The 23,443-nt window shown below is 54.2% G+C and overlaps 1 protein-coding gene across 1 annotated transcript in view; it reads right to left on the bottom strand.

Moving 5' to 3' along the window:
* LOC144093544 (mothers against decapentaplegic homolog 6-like) overlaps positions 1-23,443 on the bottom strand; it is a 116,516-nt gene that overhangs the window by 37,577 nt on the left and 55,496 nt on the right. The window contains 1 exon segment of the mRNA XM_077627070.1: positions 4,101-4,157. Coding sequence (XP_077483196.1) covers positions 4,101-4,157 — 57 coding nt within the window.

Below are 23,443 nucleotides of genomic sequence, written 5' to 3'. Positions count from 1 at the left end.
GCAGGCGGTTCCGCGTCTCGCTTCCACCGAAAGGGAAAGTGGCTGCCCCCTGTATCTGTTGCGCATGCCGTCGTCGCGCTCGATTCGCTGCTTCGGTAGCTATAGACCACGGCTGTTGCGAGGCCATCTTTTTTGGAAACATCTCTTGGCCTCAACGACGGTCGCCGACGGAATTTCGTCTCATGGGCCTAATAAGGCTTTCGCCTTAACAGGACTTGTCAATGTTTCGTCGTCGGTCCAACAAGCAGCCAGAAACTGCAAAACCAAAACGAAGCTGATGAAAAAAAAAACGCTCATTTAATTTAAAGGTTACGCCGCAAACTTGTGCGAGCTGACCAGTACTGACGGCTTTTTGATTGCATTACGCGATGGAACTATGCAGGCAACACAAAATGGCCCCTCAAGTGCGCAAAAAAAAAAAAAAGAAACGCTGTTACAGCTCATCGCACCGAGCGCCGGCCACATCCACAAAGAATGCTGATCGACTACCAAGTAGTCCCCGAGCCGCCTTTTCATATCGCTCCGAAGCCCCCCCTCCTTCTCGCCTTCGTATAGCGCCGAAGAGAAATAGCTTTGGCGAAGCGCCATCTCCACGTCCCGCGCCGCAGTGCGACCGCAGCGTCGGACAACCGAGAGCGTCGCACGCTGTCATCCACATCTGGCAGTCAGTATTCTTGGTGGCATCTCTTGGCAGTGAGTGCACACTTCGCCGGGCATGCTCTTTGTCGCGTGGTGGTGTGTGCGGGTGCTGAAACACCAAATCCGAGTTTCCGGGAAGGCGAGCAAGTCGGCACGCCAGTCACAGTGAGCAGCTGTAATGTCCGCCCAAGTGATCCGATGGGCCCCTTACTGCTCTCGGCAGACCACGACGTAAATTGCTACGCCAAAATAATCCTCGTCCCCGCGTAGCTTTACATCAACTACCCCCCCCCCCCCCCCCCCCCGGTTTTTCCTGGAAAATAAAATGCTGACAATGAGCAAGGACCGAGTGAATCACGTATAGCGCACAGTACTCGCACGGTGTGCCGAGCAGATTTTTGTGTCACTGCAGCAACCGTGGACGAGCTCAGGTTACGCGAGCGATAAAGTTTACGGCTCGGATACCCGGAACGCACGCGGCCGACTTCCCGGCGGAGTCATCGCAACGCTATACCGTAGTCGGATGTGTCCCGGGGACATTTAACGTCTCGGCAGTTCAACCTTGGGCGTCGAATGCGACACGGTCGTCCATTGTTCGCCGGTCGTGAAATGCCTCCGCGTGTCGCCCCCGCCTGGCACAGACGAACGACACGTGGCCGACCATCGGCGCCGACACACATCGCGGCCTCCATGCTGTACGGTCCGCGCTGGCACACCGCCGGGGTGCGATCAACGGCACAACGGGCCAGAAACAATGGTCTGCGGCTACACAGGATGAATACAATGACGTCGGGCCTGACACTAGCATGCGGGATCAGCGCCCGACAAGCGAGTGGCAATAAAGAAATTAAACAAATTAATCGCCCCCTTTTATCTTGCCGCGAAGGCACTAACCGCATATTGTCCGAAGGAGCAAATGCATATGACGGAAGGCAAATTCGCATTGAAGAATCTGCACACTAATTTAAAGTGCGCTCAAGGGCTGTGCGTCCGGAGGAAATCACTAATACGAAACAAGTACTCTTGCACTTCGAATTAAAAAGCGATTTTCGGAGTAACCGTTCACCGCATGCATGCTCACTGTTCCCTTTCACATAGCGCTTGCACCTTCCCACTGCCATCACCGGCGACCTCTTCCACTGACTTCCAGCTAACGCTGTGCTGTGCCGACTGCAGCCACCCATGTGGCCGCGAATTTCCCAACATCACATGCACACCTTATTCTATGTGCGGAGGCTAAACGACTGAAGAGAGAGGAAAACGCAGCAATGCGCCTGACGCAATACAGTGCGAGGGCTGAAAGGTGGTGCCTTTCCGCATCGGGTAGCTGTGGCCTGCAACCCGACCAGGGTGGATTAGCGGGCTAACCGGCAGCTGTTCTTCTCCTTCATATATACCGACGGACTTCCTAGCCCCCCATTCGTGGCACGCGGCCACAACCCTGTACTTGTCCCCCCCTTTATTACAACTTCCCTCTCCTTCTGTAGTCAGCCCTGGCTACGGCGGAGGGGCAGCGTCGCAAGAATGTCGCGCCCAGCGGATTCAATCGCCTGCAAAGATGTATCCGTCGCCTGTCACCGTTTGACAAACTGCTCCAAGGAAACAAAACACCCATAATCGAAAGAGAAAACCGCCGCCCACGAAAAGCAGCCTTCAGCGACGCGTTAACTCGTCCCCGCAACTTCCGCTACCGAACCGATCAGCCCATCTGGCCCCGAGCAACAGTGCTCGCCCATCATACGTGCGTACGGTGTCGCACCGGTTGGACCGCGCAGCGGCGCTCAGCCCCGTCCCTGCGCGACGCCATAGGAGGGGCGCTTCGCACAGACCCGTTACGTGACCAGCGGGACGAGCCCAAGCGACAGCGGGCACGAACACACTGCACACCAAAAAAAAAAAAAGTGTGTGTGTGTGGGGGGGGGGCACGAACAGGGTATGCGCACACAAGCACGACGCCGGCGCCGCCCACCCCGGCGCCCGCCTGACTGTGCGCGGCCTTGGTGGCCTTGCTGCGGTCGAAGGCAGGCGCCGCACGGCAGGCACGCACAACAGCGGCGCAAAAATAAGAACACGCCGAAGCGGCGGCGGCAGCAAGCACAGGTGGGCACAGAGACGCGACGCGGTCGATGAACACTGTCTAGACACGGCGCGCGCGGACGCCGTCCCGAGAAAACGCGCAAAGAACGATAGTAAAAAAGAAAGACGACGGTGGCCTCGGTCGACCCGCGGCGCCGGGAGAGCGGATGGACTACACAGGCCTGAGAACCTTCGGCCGGGTAGTTCATTCCACGAGATGAACGCGCACGCATGGGGCGCCGGTTCGTCGCACAAACGCAGGTTTCCAGCGTACGGGGTTTAATACAGTCCCCAAATAGCGCCGAATAATGGACTCTGGATTGAGTTCACGCTGGCCTCACCCAGCACACACATGTTTTTGCGAACACGGGTTAAAATCAACGGAAGACACCAAGGCGGTAACACGGACACCGTTTCCCTGAATATGTATGGTCGACCGATCTCAATGAGACGGCTTTCCTATAGAATGCAGCTTGACAATGCAGCTACAGTGTGGCCCGCGTGATCCGTGCTTCCTTAGCACTGCTCGCGGGGAGAAGGTTAAAACAGCGCGCGGCTATAATAAAAGTGGCAAGGATGCACACATAACAGGCGACCACGCAGGCCATCACAGTGACAGGCCGTTACAACAATGCATGTCCATCTGTGGTTACCCTCAATTTTGTCGCTCCTATACGACGCCGGCCATTACCACTGGCCCGTATATAATTGGGGCAACGCTCGTCGCGATGGGGGGTCGTATATCGTGTCAGCGATGGAGGCTCTCTTGAGAGGAGAGATAGCCCCACGTGTAACTTCTGGCGAAATCTGCGGAACGGTAGCAAGAGGCCGCGTATCGAAGGCGTGTTTGCCGCCTTTGCCGACGCGATAAGCGCGCGGCCTTGCGCGGGCGCTATACGCTATGTAATCGAACCGCCGAACTGACTGGGCATTATTTGTTTACTGCAGTTTGCAGTCAAGCCCGCGCTCATTGTAAGGTGCGGACACACACACACACACACACACACACACACACACACACACACACACACACACACACACACACACACACACACACACACACACACACACACACACACACACACACACACACACACACACACACACACACACACACACACACACACACACACACACACACACAGAGAGAGAGAGAGAGAGAGAGAGAGAGAGAGAGAGAGAGAGAGAGTTCCTCGTTCCGCGTGGAGATGCTTTGATCGCTGTCGTTCAAAAGCATCCCGTGGACGTATACGAGGAAGAAGTCGAGGCGTGCATACATACGGCAGACTTTAAAATGTAAAGTGACCCCCCCCCCCAACCCTCCGTCCCAGGCGCAACAGTTGAAACAAGCGACGAAAGGCAGAAATCAACAAGCTTTTACTCACCGATCGGCGGGTAGGTCTCCTCCAGAGGCAGCAGACTGTACGGAGGCGGCGGCGACTCTGCGCACACAGACGAGAGAGAAGGGGAAAGCACAATGAGCAACTTTTTCAACGCACCGATTATAACGACACTTATCTCGCCGGTTATCTCACCCACCGGCCACTAAAACGCTATCAGTAATGACTACAGAAATAACTTATTCGGAGACTTGCAACGTCGCAGGAAGCTGAGGAGGCGGAAGAGGAAATAGTGAAGAAAGGTAAAGTGCGGTGTCTCACGCTGGGCTGGACACCTCAACCACATCGCGCATGAAAGGGGGAGGAGGAGAGGAGTGAGAGAGTGGGTAGGAAGAGAAAAGAGCGGGGGTAGCTAGAGAACACGTACGCACACTCCTGTAGGTTTTGTGAGCGAAGAGCAATAGTTTATAAATCCCGCGTAGCGCGCGACATCCGTATTTCGCGTTCTACGACAGCGGCAGAGCGACGAGCTATGCCTTGTGCACGACGGTGGTTTGCGCTTAGTTCGTACCTGCCGATCTGTAAGGCACCGAAGCATAACCGCACAATGATCTTTTACTAACACGCATTCAAATCTGCCGCCGCTCCGGTAATAGAATCGTCCGCAGGCACAGGCAAGCCCCCAATTTAATCTCACCCATACAACACGCACCTTTGACACAGGGAGGAGGAGGGAGGAAAAAAAGCAAAAGCATGGAAGAAAAAACAACGCCCCCTTTTCACAGTGTGCTCGTCGCTAAGGTGTGGCGAAAGGTATGCACAAACACGTACGATTTTCAGTTTTTATACCTTTTATTTTCGGATTAAGCCAAAAGAGGCCGGTACAGTGTAGCGTTTCGAACCGCATCACTTCGTCATAACACGAACTGAGCGCCCGTTTACAAGATTCGAAGGCGGCGGCTTGCGGTCAAGGCCGCACTGAACTTTGAGAACGAGCGAATAAAATGCAAGAAGCGAAGCGCCTAACGATCCACTACTCGCCACAAGCAGCCGAAGACGATAAGCCACGCACGGCCTGTCGCCTCTTGCAAAACCTTCGCTCAGCGATCGTAACGCGACAGAGCGTATAACCGTATGTCGCCACTGGTGTAGTGCACGGGGTTAATACACCCATTTCGAGCACAATACAGAATAACTCAACCTCCGGCTCCTCTCCCATAATCGATAAAGAAAAAAGGCAGAGCACAGCACGCAGATCTGCCTCTGTTACACAACAAAAGCCGAAGTGTAACGACAAACAGAGCGGGGGTCACCGCGCGTCGACGCAATACTGGCGAGGCCAGGTCCTACGCGGTACAGGTATTTTGGATGCGCTACAAGGGGACGCAACACGCGCTGCGCATCATTTTATGCCGCGTAAGTTGACTAACAATAGAGAATTTTAGCAAAGCGCCACTGTACACCGTCAACTTTTGATGTTACCGTTACTGCGGTAGCCACGCAGAACACCTTATAATTTTCCGCTGATTCTACCGGTGTACCGTTGCCGAGTGTGCAAGGAACTGCGCATGTGCGGGCTCCATGTCCGCAGTTATTCAGATGGTGGAGATAACGCTATGCTAAAACTCTCCAAATGGCGGTCTCTCTCGCTTTACGTTGCTGCATACGCACGACGTCTAAGTCTCGGGTGGTGCCAAATCAGACATGACCGCGAAAACAATGCGCACCCAACGCACAACGGTTCCACTCCCCCAAACGCACAAACAGAGCTCCACACCAGGAGCAAGGGAACAGCTCCTCCTCCTCCCCGGTCGGGGTTAACGGTCACGCGAGCTAAATAAATGAACTGCCACAATCCGGCCACTCAACGTTCTCACGAGGTCACGCGCGCGGTTCCCGAACCAGGCTGGCGCATTTCCAAGCCGCACTCCTCGTCCCGCCGAGTTTCGCGTGCAACGTCATCGGCGCCATTTCTGGGTACAGCCGCTTCAGATGGGGAGATAAAGGCCGCACGCCGGTTCTGCAGTACTCCAAAATGGCGTCGGTGGCGGCGCCCACACAATGACGCCGCGGCGGTGCAACTGGCGCTTTCGGTTTACAGCCCTTCGACAGGGGCTATTCACCTCCGCCAAAGCACCCGACAATCTGTGGTGCTAATTGCGCTGTAGGTGCCTTCCTCAGGTTAGTTTGCATGTACCCAAAGACCGACACTGGTCGAGGCAGGATACACTGGAGAAAAAAAAAGGCTGTGTCTCGGACCCCCTCGCAGTTACCAAAAGGCATTAGCCTCCGTGCCTTATAGACACAAAGGAGATTTCAACAGCGCAAGGACAGTGGCGGCTAATGCACTTTTGTTTCCACGAGGCGGGGTCGAAGACCCGTTTTTTTTTTTCTTCCAGTGTATTTCACCTCGAGTGTTCGGTCTTTGGGATACATGACATAAAAACAAAACTAAAATTGAAGGAAAGCCTGCACCTGACTGCCACATTATAGGCTCGAGCCACTCAAAGAAAAATGGAAAGGAGCTTTAAGCGGTTAGATTTTGGAGGAAAAAGAAAAGTGGGCGTGGCCAGCGAGATAATGCAGGCTGGATCAACGTTATTACACTAGCAACGTGGGACTAACAACATCCAGCGGTCACACAGGTGCCTCGCTAAGGGAGAGTCGACAACGCAGACGAGCAAGGCTAGGAGTTCCCGTGATCCCGCGTGTGGGGATCCTCCAGAAGAAAAGGGAACAGAATAAAACTCGAGCAAGCATGCACCTAGCGGAGTTGTCGTGGCGTAGGGCGCGGAGTTTCCCAGAGACACGTCCAGCACAGGGGAAAGCTTGTACCCGCCTTCGAATCTGGTGGGTACCTCGCGGAGCTGGGGATCGAACGCCGCACAGCCCCCCGTCAAAAGTACTATACAGCCCAAGGGTTTACTTGTGAGGCCTGCTGCGTGCACCGTTGCACATCCTCAGATAGCGTAAGCTCTCGAAAGAGTAACGGCTTCGCATCCTCAATCCTCCCAAGATCTGGACTGCGAGATGTGCTAAGGAGCACCGCTATGCAGCTACAAAACCCTTTGGGCTGTATACTTTTGACGGGGACTGTACAATCCCCATACGAGGAGAAATGCATGGTCAAACCTCTAACCTCTAGAACCCCGTAGCGGTGAACAAAACAGTAAAAGATGAAATGAAGGAAGCCCGCAAAACCCCTCCTCCTCCCCACGGGTGCTTGAATGAGATTGTATTCGGAGAACTTATTCGGCGATTGCTGCAGGCCCCGCCGCGGTGGCTCAGTGGTTAGGGCGCTCGACTACTGATCCGGAGTTCCCGGGTTCGAACCCGACCGCGGCGGCTGCGTTTTTATGCAGGAAAAAACGCTAAGGCGCCCGTGTGCTGTGCGATGTCGGTGCACGTTAAAGATCCCCAGGTGGTCGAAATTATTCCGGAGCCCTCCACTACGGCACCTCTCTCTTCCTTTCTTCTTTCACTCCCTCCTTTATCCCTTCCTTTACGGCGCGGTTCAGGTGTCCAACGATATACGAGACAGATACTGCGCCATTTCCTTTCCCCCAAAACCAATTATTATTATTATTATTATTATTATTATTATTATTATTATTATTATTATTATTATTATTATTATTATTGCTGCGGCGAAAAAACGATGCTGATGACGTCACGTGAATAGGCACCACTCCGATTAACTCGCGTTTCTCGCGCACTCGGCACGCACGCTTTGTTCGGCGAGACGAAAACTCCAAGCCGGAGCAGCTACGGGCTCACGTGTGCAACTGCGTATGCAAATTCCGGTCACGTGACGCTCGGTCGGAATAACCACGGAGTCAAGAAATTCGAGGAGGCCCCCTCCGCGGAGACAAGACCAAGAAAAAACAACAGAAACAGAAAGGCGACTCGCTAGACAAACTAGCCGGGATAACCGCAACTCGACGCCTGATGCGCGGATCGCCCCCTCCAGGAAAGAGCATGCGATAAGACTCGCGGCGGCAGGCGAGGATCGCGGCTCGCCCGTCACAAGTCTGGGAAAGCGGCGAGACTATACATGTAGTAGCAAGACGGCTCGATTGTGTGTTTGCGGCATCGGCCACCAGCGCGCAGAGTTCGAAGATGCCGCCCCTAAACCGCCCCCCCAATTACACGTGTCGTTCAGCCCTCGTCACCACTAACAACGTTAGCGCGTCATTCCTGAGTAGCGTTGTTTAGTATTCCGCTGGCCTATACTATCTTCCCGATCCTGATCGACGAGGCAGGTGGCGCTGCAGGCACCCGCGTAAGTTGTAGGAAACAAATCAGTTAGCAACTCTGCAAAAAGTACACGAAAATTCTTCAGACAGAAATGCTGCCACCTAATTTTCAAACAGTGCGCAAGAAAGCAGTCGGTTTCTGAGACGAGAACAAAAATGGCGGTGAGGAAACCTTCAGCCCAGCAGGGTGGCCTCCATGTACCCATGACGGTCAACCGAGTCGAAACGGAGGCGGAAACAGCATTTCCACAGAGTATCTATCTACAGTCGCCCCAGAATTATCGTCAAAAACGCACCCCATTGGTTTTCAGTGGCAGTCTTTACTCGACGTGAGCGCAGGGCAGAATAAGAAAGCTGGACGAGAAAGCTCAGCATAAAAGTAAGCGCGGTTTTGAGGCTGCTTTTAACATGAGCCTCACCTGCCAAGGTGTTAAAAAAATTTAATTCTACACCATTTTAACATTTCCGGTTAAAATCACGTCCACTGATTTTGTATTTACTGTTCATTTGCGCCCCCCCCCCCCCCCCCCCTCCGGCCTCCCCGCATTTTACGTAATATCCCAACGCCAACCTGTAACAAGCGATGACTATGACAAGTCTGCCAAATTCCCGACAGCCGAAACACATGTAGCGGCCACAGCAGTCGTAAATAAAAAGCAAGAAGCCGACTTCGCAAGCCGGAGTGACTGCGAAATGAGAGCACGTGATGACGACAGGCGCGCACTGGGAGACCCGCTCGTCCGCTTGATGGCGCAAGCTTAAAACCGCGGCGGCGCATAGCACGCCGTTGCGCCGGACACAGCGCATCGATCAATCATCGCCAGAAAAGTTGCAGTGTGTCTTCAGTGTTGAAACAGCGCAGATGAAGCAATTCCAGGAAGCCCTCACCCCCCTTTTGTTCTCTCTCTCTTCTCCGTGCTTTCTCCGTTTAATCCAAAGTGAGCAAGAAAGAAAGGAATCATTCGGCGTCGGACTCGGACGAAGTGATGTTTTTTATCACAAAAAGAACTGCAACGCAGTAATTCGGATAACTAAATAAGGTTCATTAAAACTGCTCGATTTATGAATTGTCGCAAACTTACAAAGTGGCATCACACGCCAACTTGGTGCGCATGCGAGAAAGAGACAGTAGCGTTCTAACGATGCCGCATCTCGTTAAAAGCAAGACGTACACTTCCTGCACGTACGGCTTTTTAAATGTTCTGTTTTGGTCTGATTCAGGCCCTAATTTTTATGTAAACCCGCGATAACTCAACTAGGTGCGGGCTCCCTCCTCCTTTATTTCTGCCTTTTGTTCTCTTCTAGCAGGCACCTAAGCAAGGGAACACGGGAGGCGAACGGGCAATTATGAAATGCAAGCTACGCGCAAAGCATGTTTAGTTTTTATTTAGGAGCACCGAAGAGCATAAACATTCCCCTTTACGAAACTATAGCAAGCGGCATCAGCATGGCGCACGAAAGGGGTTTCTCTCTGCGGCCCACGTCACCTAGGCATATGAGCAGCTTAGTAGGCAAAGCTTACGGCAAAGAAGCTGCGCGACAGTAGATATAAAAGGCGCAGTAGTAATCGTAATACACCATATTCCAGGGCGGGGGTGTAACCGCCGCGGTGGCCCAGAGGCTTCAGCGTTGCTCATAGTCCATGCGTCGCTGCCGGACGTAAAGCCCGACAATTCACATTCATGTTCCAGGGTTACTTAAGTAGTACGCAATATTTACAGCGAAAAGAGAAACGATATAAATACGGCGTCTCTGCTCCTTTGAGAGGCTTCCACGGCGTCGAAGCAACGTAGATCCGATAGTGCAGTACTGTTATCGCTCACAGCTTGACAAGCATGCGTGACATCAACAGGCGGCTACAAATCGCGGTCATATTCGTAACCACGAGCAGCTAAGCAACGCAGGCGTGCTATCCCTGCATCATAGAGGAACGACGACTCAAGAGGGAGCCTTACGTCACGTCGACCGCCTCGACAAGCCACGCTCTCACGAAGCCATTCCCTTTCGTCTCTCCCTTGCCACCGACCTTCTCCCTGGACTAGGAACCCACCCGGTCGTCCTCTTTTATTTTTCACTCATTCCCTTTCCATTCCGTTGCGACCAGTCAGAACTTTCGCCTGGCGCACGCACCCTCCACGGGTTTTTATTCGCGACCGGCTTCCCTCAGACCAGCAGCGTGGCGATTGTGACGTCACGTGCAAGCTGCACCGGGAAGGAGAGGAGCTTCGTCGTCCGCGGAGCCTTCCCCACCTTCTTCCCGCTGCAGAGGCACGCCGGCAGGAGGAAGAAGGCACGCGCAGAGCGCCGCCGCCGGACAGGCCTCCTCCGCGCGAGACGGGACGCTGGCGCCGCGACGGGCCGGCTGCCAAGACAGCGCCAACGGCCGCCGCGCGCGTGCGGTTGAGGGGCGAGGGGAGGGGACGGCGGCTATCTTCGACGGCAGAGCGCGGACCATCGAAGAAGAACCAGAAATATCCGCCGCCGCCGCGAAGGTAACCCTCCTCTTCCCATCGGCTCCGGAGCGGCGGCAGAAGCAGCGCGGGCCTTTGTTCGCCGCGGACGACGACTGCCGGAGCGAGGTAGAGGGATATACCCTGTCGCGTCGTCGTGACTCCTATGCGGGCATCGTCGCCGCCGCCTTTTTATCTGCTGCCGGCACGACCAGAAATGAGGAGCATTCCGCCGCCAGATCACTCGTCGAGCTACGTACGTCATCGAGTGGGAGGGGGGCATGACAGCCAGGGGAGGAGGATGAGAACTGAGAGGCCAACGAGGAAAGGACAACCTTCCGTCCGAAAAATCCTCCTACTTTTGCTTGTATATTATTGGTCTAGCTTTTCTAGCCGGTGGCCGAAAGGATACAACCTCGTTGTAACGAAATAATGTATATAACGAAGGAATGAGAATCTTCCTTGAAACCTTGGTCAACATGGCCTATAGCGAAGCTACGGCTACAACGAAGTAATCGCCGGGCCCCTTCAACTTCGTTATAACGAGGTTCAAGTGTACACAACCCTTGGATCGGTTTCGAGGAATTCCTCTCACCTCAATGCGAATGGGTATCAAACAGCAAGGAGTAATTCTGGGGGCCACGCTATACTTTTTATTTATTCCATGAAATGCGTGACGTTACAGAGGTCTTGTCAGAAGGTATTGTTACCGATAGAACCACTCAACGTAAACCGGCCGCAACGTCAGATTTGATTGCCTTCGCTGAGGCACAGAAAGAACTGTAAGGGAACGAAAACTGCTGAATTGTGTCAGCCTGCTCGGAAGTCTGTGCGAACTGCTGTGCTAACGCCGCATTATTAAGGTTCTCAGAACTCGACGCTATCTGGCGCGCCCATCCAGTTAGGCTATACGCACACATGACGGAGAACTTTTCAAAGCGTGATGCCATGCCATTTATTCCAGAAAACAGCCGGCTTTGCGGCACAAGCAGGAAACCTATCCCCCGAAAAACTCAAAGCAATCAACGCAAGTCCTCGTCGCCAGCCGCTCATTGGCGCTCTGTTAGTGCTACTGCGCCAATGACGTCAAAGGCAGGCTGCCTCAACTCCAATTAAAAAGCCACACTGTAACGACATGCAGAGTACAAACGGGCCAAAAGTCAGCACACAAAAGAAACAGATAGAGGGGAGGGGGTGAAGGAAAAACAGCGTCTTCCAGCGCGTAAAAGGTGGCGGGGGAGGAGGAGGGCGTCCATTCAGGCGTCGATAAGCGGCGGCAAGGACGCAGTTCGGCCCCTTGAGCAAACGCATGGCGACTGCGGCCGAGACGCCACCAGCCCTCGGCTCGCCTATTTACCACGGCGCTTATCAGTCGCCGCCGCCGCCGCCTCGCCGCACTCGAGCGCACAAAACACTGCGCTATCTTCACGACCGCGATGGGACTCCCACTCGAGGGCCTCGTACACTGCGCCGCTCGCGCACTGCTCGCCGCCGCCGCTCGGGCGCCGACTGCAGTAGTGGCTGCAGCCACGGCCAGGGCTGGATGCACGTCCGCAATACCACTCGCATCCGTTGGGTTGCTCGAAACCAACCGCACAGGGAAAAGAGGCACCGCCGTAGTAGTTCGTTCTTTAGAAAGCACTCCATCCACCGCGGAAATGACAATCTGAACTATGTATATCTCTGGCTTGGCTAAGTGTTTATCCGGCGACGTGCATTCGACTTATGAAACACGGCAGCTGCGCCAAAATGCTCCCCACTGCGCGCAGTACACGGTTTTCACTGCTTGAATAAAATTTGGTGCAAGTAAATTTCTCCTGCTGGGTGCATATATGGAAAATATTAAAGCATTCCTACGAGGTTTGCATCCAGAGAAGCCTCCTTCTGTTAAGACTCGTTTTCGGTCCATTACGGAGTCCCCAATCATTTCTGCCCTTCTCTTCTGTCTCGGTTATTTGAGAAACCACGCGCTCTCGGCCACCAAACAAGCACGAATGTAATCGCCCGGTTTCTCGCCAAAAGCAGTCAGTGTGTGTTAGGACAGGGAGGTGAGGAATGCGCAGACTTGGTTGTTGCGCAATCGCGGATACTATGCGTAACGCGTCGACTCACCACGCTTTTCGAACGCCAGAAAAAAGCATGAAGGCTTCGCGGCTAAATAACCTCTGGATGGGTCTAAGAGAGAGAGAAAGAGAGCCCGAAGCGTTCTCCATTTCGACAGGTTGTCCCACGCTGCCAACTTTCTTCAAGCACCTTCCGTCCAGGAAGTTTTAACGCTTTGCTCACGAACCGAACGACAATCTTTGCCAGTTATCCAAGCATTGAGAAAAACGGGCCCGGCCAGACAACCGAACCTCTAAAGCGGTGTTTTGCTATTGTTACGACATTTTTTTTATGAGAAGAAACACATAACTGAATATAACGATACACCCTGTATACACGGTGCGAAGTGCGACAATGCTGAGCGCGTTCCGCTGCGGGAAACCCGAAACACATTAGCCGTGCGTCTTTTCGAGTCGCACCGCCTGGCTGCGGCCAGAGCCGAGGCAACGTCACACGCTGATTGTCTCTCCTAACCCCACTCTTACCCTCCTCCCCAAGGCGAGGTCTAGCCGCAGACGGGCGCCTCCTTGCCAAGCCACAAACGTGGCCATTGAGAAAAAACGCGCCGTCGCGAGATTAGAGCGCCAGCCTCCCTTATCAAGCTGCTCATCCGTGGCGCCTGCCCCCACACACGCGTCGTTCCCTTTGTCGCTCAACAGCTTTACGGCCCCGAAGAAAGAATGGAAGGGGGAGCTCAAACGGCAGAAATAGTTCGTCCGTGCCTTCCACTGCGCAGTCCAGCAACCCCACGATTACAGCTAGCTGCCGGCATTTTTTTTTTTGTGGGGGGGGGGGGGGGGGGGTGTTCATTCATACAGCAACGCGAGACAGCGCCAAATGTGAAGCCAGAGAAATGCCATCCGGTTTCGGCCAGTCGCGCACAGCGACGCAAGACAGATATATGTACCGGCGAGATAAAGAAAAGACAGGGGAAAAAACACTGACCCGAACGCTGGAAATCAGGTGAACAAAAGACCACCTGGGCGCTCTGAAAGCGCGTCGGGTTCTCGAGCAACGGACTGCGTTCTTCACCCCTGCCTGGGTGCCAGAGCCACACGACGTTCGCGCGCACAGAGGAGCCGGCAGTCAGAGAAAAAAAGAAGAATGACGGCAGCTTCGCGGAATGAATTATTCTATTCGGTTGAGACCATAATGATTTTATTATTATTACTATTATTATTGACCTCTAGGCGGGACGACCACCACATGTCTGCATGGGGTAAGCGGTGGTCGCCTCTCGCACCCCAGCCACGGCACGACAGAACTGCGAACGATTGCCGTGTCGCGCCTTCGTTTTCGCCCTGCCTGCCAGAGAGAGAAATGGGGGGGGGGGGGGGGGGGGCTCCAGGGCAGTGCTGGAAATCACACCATGAACTGTCCACCTTACCGCCACATAACTATTTTTAGACCAGAATGAAGTCCATTCCCGAGAGGGGCTGCTGGTACACATGGTACAGCGTGATTACGCTGCCATAGTCGCATACAACTCAAGAACAAAGCGGCTTTTCACCGTCGAAGGGCCCCCTTCAAGCCAATGGCTCCGGCGGACTCTCATGAGCCTGCTAGCATGAAAATGCAGGGAGTGGCAGATAAAAGAAGATAGTCCCCTCCCTGCATCCTGACACTAGCAGGTTTATGAGAATCGGCCGACGCCATTGGCTGGAGGGGGGCCCTAGAGAAAAGCCGCTTCGGAATAAAGCGGTACGGGACGGGAGAGACTGGATGCACGGAGAGCCCATGCGCGCGCTTGGGCGAGGAAGTCGGAAGGTGCGCAATGGAGCGACCGATGCAGGAACCCGTCTTGGGCAGATCCACGTAGCATCGAAAAACAGCCTTAGACGCAGGCACACAGGTGTGTGCGTCTTTCCCTCACCCTTTGCGGGTTCGTGCGCGCTCCTCAGTGCACTGCACTGTTGTGTATGTACAACGGTATACAGCAATTTACGTGAATATACCCTGTCCAATATATACAGCACTCATATATAACCTACGGAGTACAGTGTATGCGAGTAAACGGCACCTGCGCAGTAAGCCGCCCTAAAACTTATGCGGGCACCCGCTAAATGAGAGCGTCACCCAGGCGAACTGGAAGCTCACTTTAATATGCCGCGTGTCACGTGACCCTGGCAGCCCTATACCATGTGGGCTTCTCGCAGCTACCGCTGCCACTACTGCACAGAAGACGACGAAGATTCTGAGAGTGTTTCAGCCGGGACCTCACGAAAGGGGCAGTAAATTCGCACAGCGAACACTATTCCCACAGGCGACCCAAGCTTGAGGCGTGCCCGATGACAGCGCCGGTGAAAAATTAAAAAGAGGAGCCGCAAGCGGTGTAACACGAATACGCCTATATGGGCGTAAAAGAAGGAGTAGAAACCTGTCCTCTAGCTCAATCCCTTATATAAAAGGGAGTGCGCTACCGGAGAGATTGCTGCCTTTTTTACTCCTTTCTGTTCAGAGTGTACGGGCTGCAGCGGCGTTCTCGAGCCGAGCGAGAAGACGGGCTCCTACGACGTCGAACGGGCGGTGGTGCCAGCCCACAGCACTGCAGCAGCGCTGGCGGCGGCGGCTCCGTGAGAGGGGGGAAATGACGCGACGGCCAGAGTGGAAGAGGAGGAGGGCAGCCTAAATTTGCGCCTTCTCGGAAGAGGGCTCTTTCTTCCCCAGAGCTGACCGCTTTTATATTTAGGGGCGACATTGTTGCCGCAGCCCCCCTCGACACGGGGGGCAAGCTCCTTGTGCAGCACGTCGCCCGGCTCAACCACGGTCGCGCCGCTGCCACTCACTCACCCAGTGGCGGCTACGGAGTTGTGTATCGGCGCCGATAAGGGAAATGCTGCGGGCGCGCGCAGCGGAGATGAAACGGAACTGTCCGCGGGCATCACTCCATGGTGGTATCCCGCACCCGGCAGCACATACTTGAAACAGACAAGGACTGTCCCAGTGGAAGCTGTTCAGTGTTTCGTCGCCGAAAAACCTTTCATACCAGGACTCAACACAAAAAGACACATAGTCACGCAAGCATACACATTCGCCGTACCCTAAACACTCTTCTAGCTCAGCAGATTTCATAAGCACAATCACTCAGCCTCCTCTGTCCAGCTTTGCCAGCTATCTTTTCCATGCATCATGTACCGGCATAGATATTATGCCATGCACCCCCCCCCCCCCCCTTCCGTTTTCCCTTAAATGCATTTCCCTTAAATACTCCTACCTGGCCTAAAACGTCCTTGCCCGCGTTTGTTACCAAACGGTCTGCGCTAGCGTAAAAAAAAGTTCACTAAAGATACACGATAATACCATTAAATATTCATATTCTTAGCAAGAAAGTGAGAAAATGGGAGGGGGCGGGGCAGTACTGAGATCGCTCACGAAAGGGCAAAACCTGCGGGTGTTTTCTGACACTGCACACGCCTCTTCCTCCGATTCCACAGCTGGGAGATCATTTAATGCCGCAGGTCGCTAAACTTTTCCTTGAGGCCGGTAGAAGGTGCCACCTCCGTGCGTTCAGGTGCCGTTTCGCAAACTATATTTCATGGCAAGCTGGCCCCGACGTTACGCTAAACGTCCCCGAGAAAACACGAAATGACGCAACGCTGGGCGGCAATAAAATCGGAGGGGCGCTCTTTACGTTCGAGGACGCGAGACGGGACTAATTACAAGCGCACAGCAACGAGACGTTCGCGGCCTCTTTCGCAACGACGAAACTGCGTGCCAGGCGTGCGAGCCGCCGCTTCTAAGACGTAGCGCGCTTCGTATTCAAAGCACGCACTCGTCGTGGCCACCTACAACGCAGCCTGCCTCCTGTCCCGCGGTGCGCTTTCATTCACGCCGATACTGCGCCTTCTTAACGCCTCACTCAACGCGTGCGCATCGTCCCGTAATAAGCATGCCAGATTGAAGCGACATGCAATCCCCGAAGAAATGCAAGCAATCGCCAGCAGCCCGGCTCGATTCCTGGACAAGTGTTTGCAAGTTCACACCCCCTTCCACCCCCCACCGGACCACCCCCTTTATTTTTAATCCCGGAGACAACATTTTACACTCCGTCTGAAAGCGCCAGTTCAGCTAAGCTGAGTGGCGACGAGTGATGTGTATGCCCCGCATGACATGGTTTGCAGGTCCAAAGTGCCCATAGCACGTGTGCGTGTGTCTGGGGGTTGGGGGGGGGGGAGATGACTATGCAACCTCCCCCAGTCGATCACTCTCACCACCACTAACGGGTGGTGGTTCCACACCTTTCAAGGCCCGTCGCATTTAGGTCGTTCAGGTGTCGCATGCAAATCCACTCAGTCGTCGTCGATGCCACCGTAATTGGTGCACACTGCGACAAGCACAGCTAAAGCTTGCAAAGCGACGTTAAAATAACACTGCCAACGTGCAGACAATATTTGGCAAAGCCCTACCCACGGCAGGTGCCAACACGCGGCAGCCGGTAGAAAAGGAGAGAGGCGCGGTTTCCCAAGCCCCGGTTCGAATCCCAGGCACCACCGGTCGTATCACAACGCGCCACACTGTGTCCCAACGCCGCGGCCTGTCTCGAGTGGCAGCGCAGCGAGGCATCTTCCTCAAAAAAGAGGGGGGTGTTCGCATGTCGCCAAGACTCGCGGCGTTTCTCTGGAGACCGGCCAACGCGTGCCCGACACACCCTCCACTTCGCACGCGTTCCGCTCGGTTTGGGGCCTCCTGCATATAATAAGCAGCAGCGGTCCCGGCCTTCCACAAAGTGACACTTCTACGCACTTTCTCCAAGAAATGGGCTTCCAGCGAGAGCAGCGTATACAGTGGCGCTGTTATAAGGCTTCGGACATCGCGCCTGAACACTGCCCGTGCATCGAGGTCCACAGACGCCGTAGCCGACGTCCTCCGCAAGGCTAGAGCGGCAGGTCGTTCCTTCCAAGACGACCGGAACACTACCGCTGCCACTTTTAGACAAGGTCCCCGTGAATTCTCAACTGAAAAGATGCCTCTCCCGGCGTTTAATAAAACCTAGGCTGGCGATATCCGATAACAAAAAAAAAAACGACATGCATCCTGTGGCGGCCACGACCGTTGCTAGCATGCTGGCAGACCTCCCAATCGCGTCTTCACCACCCCACTTGGGGGCCGAACGCGTTTCTGTTCCCCTTGTATACGGCGCGCCATGAGCTATATTATACCAAGGCGCAAATATATACCGCAGTCGACCGGGAAAAGGAGTCTGTGCGCTAATTTTTCTTCCAAAACAAAATATGACAGGCATTACAACTGTGCCCTGCAGCACTTTACGAAGCCTTCCTGTAGTGCGTCAATGTATACTCGCGATCCGAAGGAGCCTGTGCACCAGAGATGTGTTCGCCGAACACGTAAACGATTACACCAGCACCGCTAACCACCTCGAAGATACACATTTGAAAGGCGGAGGCGCGATGTGAGTCAGAAAACTGGTTCGACTTTATAGTAAGTTTTTCTGCTCTTAAAGGTTCAAGCAACGACCGCGGAATGGGAAGAAAACGGTGAAGATCAATGTGCTGAAACGACATCAAGAAGCGAGGCGCCCCCGGATAAGTCGACCGCGTCCGCTTAAAAATGTCACGGTTGGCGAGGGCGTTGCCCCCTCTTTCAGCTGTTTTCGCTCAAGTTTTCGAATTTGCATTGCCTGCTGCGCGTGCCGCTGGACACTGCTTCCCAAGATGCCCGCAGGGCATCGTCCGTAGAATCGTGCGCAGTTTTTCGCACGGGATTGTCTGGAAACAACAGGATAGAACGCGGTTCGATGGATTAAAAAAAATTAGGGTTTATTTTTAAAGACAGGGATTTTACAAGTTAGACAACGCCAAGAAATGAAAAGGCCATCGGCCGTTCCACTCCAAGCAAGCTCAGATGACGTCAACATTTTTCTCCCTTTCTTTTTTTTTTGTATGTGGATCTCCTGTCCAGTCCTGAGCAGCAATTGCGGAGCAATCTCTAGAAAATTGTTTTCTGCGCGTCAAAATAATGAAAATAAACTTTAAAAAAATGTAGCAGCTCAAAAACAGAAAAGTCAGGTGCGGGTTTGCGCTCAGTTGGGTACTCTGACACTGAACGAGTCTGACGGTGTAGGACGCAGCTCCTTTTCGGAAGACTAAGGAGGACGTGGCATTTTGTCACCGTCGATTCCATGTGCAATGAGGATCCCGGGAATTCTTTTCTTCAGCTTGACCTGCTCGGGATGGTTGTCAGTAGTGTCATGCCATATGCTATCCAGTCTTAGTGAAACCGCTTTGGCCCTATTGCTTGCAGTGGCCTTTGAGTCATTTCTTGTATCTACTCGAGACCTCCTCGAAGTGGACACCCCTCTTTGCCTGCGGACATTGGTTTAATTTGCTTTGACGTTACGCTGATGTAGCCTGTTGTTCTTGTAAACCATGGCGTTGTCACTGTCCCTGCTTTTACTCTATCCAGCTATCCTAACATGCGCATCGAGGAAGTTTGTACAAACTTGGGACCTTCTTGAGCTCATTCTTAAAGAAGAAAATGTGATAGCATTTTGAAGTTGACCAACTCCCAAGTATTCCAAAGGATCCCCCAAATTTTGGAAACAGGCCACCGCAGAAAATAGATTCAGGTGGGATTAGTGGCTGGCTTAAGGTGCATTGGGGTGGGCTGGTGGGTTAAGTCGGATTAGTTGGTGGTGTAATGTAAATTAGTCCGAATTAATAAAATAAAGAGAGCCAACCGACGACCGCGCATGGATCCGATGTGGCCGCTGGCGCGAAAATCCGTAGATGGACTACACTCATGCTATCTTTCCAGCGGTGTCACGAGGACGTGAGAGGGAAGAAAGCTCTCTACAACAGGTCGCATTCAAAAAGACGACTGAGCAGAACCCGTTCGATGCTCCTGAATAAGTAAGCGATACTAGATTAAATAAATTACACTATCCTACCGATATGCACACTTCACACATAAGGCAGATAAATAGACCCTAGCGCAATTATATCAGAAACGAACGATGAAAATGGGAAGAAAAGCGACGAACCCAGGGCAGGTGCACGCGTGCACAGCCAGCGAACTTTATTTTCTAGCTTGCAAAAAACATCGCCCACCAATGCTACCGACGGACTAGCTCCGCGCGCCACGAAAGCGGTGACGCGCCGACGACAAGAAAAGAGAACGCGCGGAATTGAAAGAAACGCGTGCTGTAGAGAGAGAGAGAGAGAGCTGTTCCCGCCCGCACTGCCCGCATCGCATGCCCCAGCACAGAAGCCAGCGGAACAGGCGCACACAAGAGGAATGGGGAGGGGTGACCCCCTCCCTCCGCCACCACAACCACCGCCACCAGAGCGCCGACGACGTATTCGCCAAGTCGTCGGCGCGCTCTGGGAGGGCGCCTCGACCCGGTTTTAAATTTGCCACAGCGGCTGCACCGCTGCGCCCTTCTCCACAGGCCCGTTCCATGCATCACAGTTCGCGACGGGCAACAAAACACGCACTGGCATTAGCTATCTGCGGGTGCAGTTCCGTCGAAACTTTGTAACGGCAGCAGTAGTGCGGCGGAGGTAGGCTGAACCGTTCCACTAAATGACGTCGAGTGGCCGTGGCAATGCACGTGCGCTACACGGCCGCTGTCTATTGGAAAAGTTTCAGCGTATAGCGTTAGCGTACACCGCTACCGCCAGCCACCAGCAGAGCATGCGCAACTACCCCGACGAATCACGTGCCGTACAGGCACCTGCAGGCGCATCTCGCACTCCCAGTGCCACTGCGCATGCACGGCTGGCGGCAGCACTACACGGTATACCTGTATACGCTAAAAATTTAGAATAGAGTTAGCATGGGGATCCGCAACCACGATTCGCTTCCGCGGGGAGCTCTCTGCACGTGGCTCCGCCGGGCTCGTACCTGTCACTGCGCAGCGCCCGCGTAGGCTGATGGCGGTAGCCTGAACGCGGATCGCGTTACGCTACAACTCTACGCTACCACTGTCAGGCGCTAGCTACGCACCGCGCGGGCACTGCATGCATGTCCGGAGAGCAAGAAGAGTTTCTTTTTTAACTTGGCGCTACCGCACTAGCGATCGGCGGTAGTCCAATAAGGGAAGGGTAGTTGAAGCTCTCTTATTACTACCACCCCACCGTCACGAAACGGCGCCGCGCGATACCGAAAATAGTCGCGCATGCACTGTGCAAGCCCGCTATGCAGGCGCGGCGCGATACTCCCGCCACTGGGAAGCGCGCAATCCCAATTTGGCCCGGTGGTCCATCAAGGCCGTTTCTCTCGGTGTCTCGAGTAGCGACTGCAAAGACCGTGTCACACCTGATGGACCGTTTCCAGGCGCCAACCACGCCTCACTTCGCCTGACGCAAGGAACTCGGCGCCGCGGAAGACGCCCATTATTCCTCCATTACACAGCGCGAGGTTTTGCAACGGTCGAGGGCTGCACGCGGAAGAATGCGCCGGCCTTTCGCCGGCTCCTCCACGAGTAGGATCCTCTCGCCACGAGTTCCTTCAGTCCAGGTGCTTTGGGTGCATGAAGAAGAGAGAGAGAGGAGGGTCTTGGCCGCCTGACAACACGGCTGGAAGTCAGTCGCGCGAGACAGCGGAGGAAGCCGCGCGCTTATAGCGAAGCGAGATAGCCCTGTCAGTGCGAGGCAGCATGCCTGAGACGCGTTTAACCGCACGCAACGTAACTTACGTGCGCGGAGGAGCGATGAAAAAAAAATAAAAACGCCGCGACTCTTAGCCGTACCGTGCAAAATCGGACGGCCAGCAGATAGCTGGCACATGTCCCTCGTTCTAGAATGTCGGGTTCTTTGCTGGAGCAAGGTGCAACGTACCGATCACGAACCAATTCTGTCGACTGGGGCCGCCAGCACCGCCGAAGTGTCACAAGACAGACAACGCTCGCGTTCTTAATTGAGCACAGTTCCAGCTTTCCCAACAGAGCACGACGAGACGGCTTCGAAGACGCGGTTCGCAAGACCGCGCACGACTGGTCTCTAATCACGTGACCAATGCGCAAGAGCACGCTGCCGCGTCGATATACCGCCTCTGGTAACCTGCAGCACGACGTCACTTAGCACTCTGCCGTATCCGTAGCGTGCAGCAACCTCAACCGCCTCTGAAAGTAACCTGCGCGTGCTTACGACTGGAGTGTGAACAGCTAGACCACGTCCAAGTACGGTGCATTCTCGAAACACAGACGAGAAGGCCAGCTTGTAAAAACCTTAGTTGAACAAGTTCCTCAGTCAGCACATTCGAGATATACAGTTGAACCTCGTTATAACGAAGCTGAAGTGGCCCGGCGATTACTTCGTTACAGCCCGTGTTGATCAAGCTTCCTAGAGGAATCGTCATTCCTTCGTTATAACCATTATTCCGTTATAACGAGATTCGACTTATTAACAAGCGCGAAAAGACAGGGACGCAAGGATGTTGTTACGCCTGACATGTCGAAAAGGCGAGAGCCACGCGAGGTAGCTTCACCTCCGAGAGGCAGCCGTCTCGACTCACTGCCGGCCGGACTCCGAACCGACCCCTCGTCCTCCTTTCCCTCGGCCGGCCGCAGGCATGGGGTCGTGTGCTCGCGCGATCAGGTTACAGCCGCGGCGGCAGCGGGGCGCGGACGCCGCATTCCTGACCGCAGCTGGCCGAGGCCGCTATGTGCAATGGCGCCGCCCCGATGCGCGACTATATGGACGGACACGCGGCGGGAGAGAGGCGTGGGGGAGATCGCAGAGCAGGCGAAGCGGCGCCCGTGGGTGTTCGGCGAAACTGTGACGGGGAAGGCTTGCGGTGGATTTGTAAAGTTTTTAACGAAAATCGAGGATGAAAATATGCTCCATTTAAAAAAAATTGGTTTGGTTTATGGAGGTTTAACGTCCCAAAGCGACTCAGCCTATGAGGGACGCCGTAGTGAAGGGCTCCGGGAATTTCGACCACCTGGGGTTCTTTAACGTGCACTCACATCGCACAGTACACGGGCCTCTAGAATTTCGCCTCCATCGAAATTCGACCGCCGCGGGCCGGGATCGAACCCGCGTCTTTCGGGCCAGCAGCCGAGCGCAATAACCACTCAGCCACCGCGGCGGCTAAAAAAAAAATGGCTTCGTATGTTCCTGCACCGAAGTTCGCCCTGTGTTGAAATTCACGAGATTGTACCTGCTAGCTACGAAGTCTATAACAGACTTGTGGTCGCAGGAAACGGAATGCAATGCGTTACGTTCACGAGTAATACGGGCAGTCGCGCACGGCAATCTCCCGCACTAAGCCCCGTTCACGTACAAGATCTTCCACTAAACTCTGCCAAACCACCGAGAAAACAGCAGGCGTCTAATAGCGCCGGATGGTTGGGCGATGTCCTGTTCTCAAGTAAAGTCGGACCAAACTGGCGGTTTGAGGAGAGCGCGAATGTAGCGCACTCTCCGGCCAGTCTCGTTGAACCGCGACGCCAATTTGATGCCTTCAACTGATATCCGCAGCCGATAGTGTGGCGCCGATAAAGTAAGCTCGTCGTTTCAGCTGTCAGTGTAAGTTACGCGCTTTCCAAGTAACGTAACCCTGTGGCGTACCGAAGCGACAGCGTCCACTTGAACATAATAAGATGCCCCTATGAAGG

Source organism: Amblyomma americanum, chromosome 6, assembly GCF_052857255.1.
Source record: "Amblyomma americanum isolate KBUSLIRL-KWMA chromosome 6, ASM5285725v1, whole genome shotgun sequence".
Classification (NCBI taxonomy): Eukaryota; Metazoa; Arthropoda; class Arachnida; order Ixodida; family Ixodidae; genus Amblyomma; species Amblyomma americanum.
Note: the sequence above shows the minus strand (reverse complement) of the source record. Positions and strands in the feature narration are given on the sequence as shown.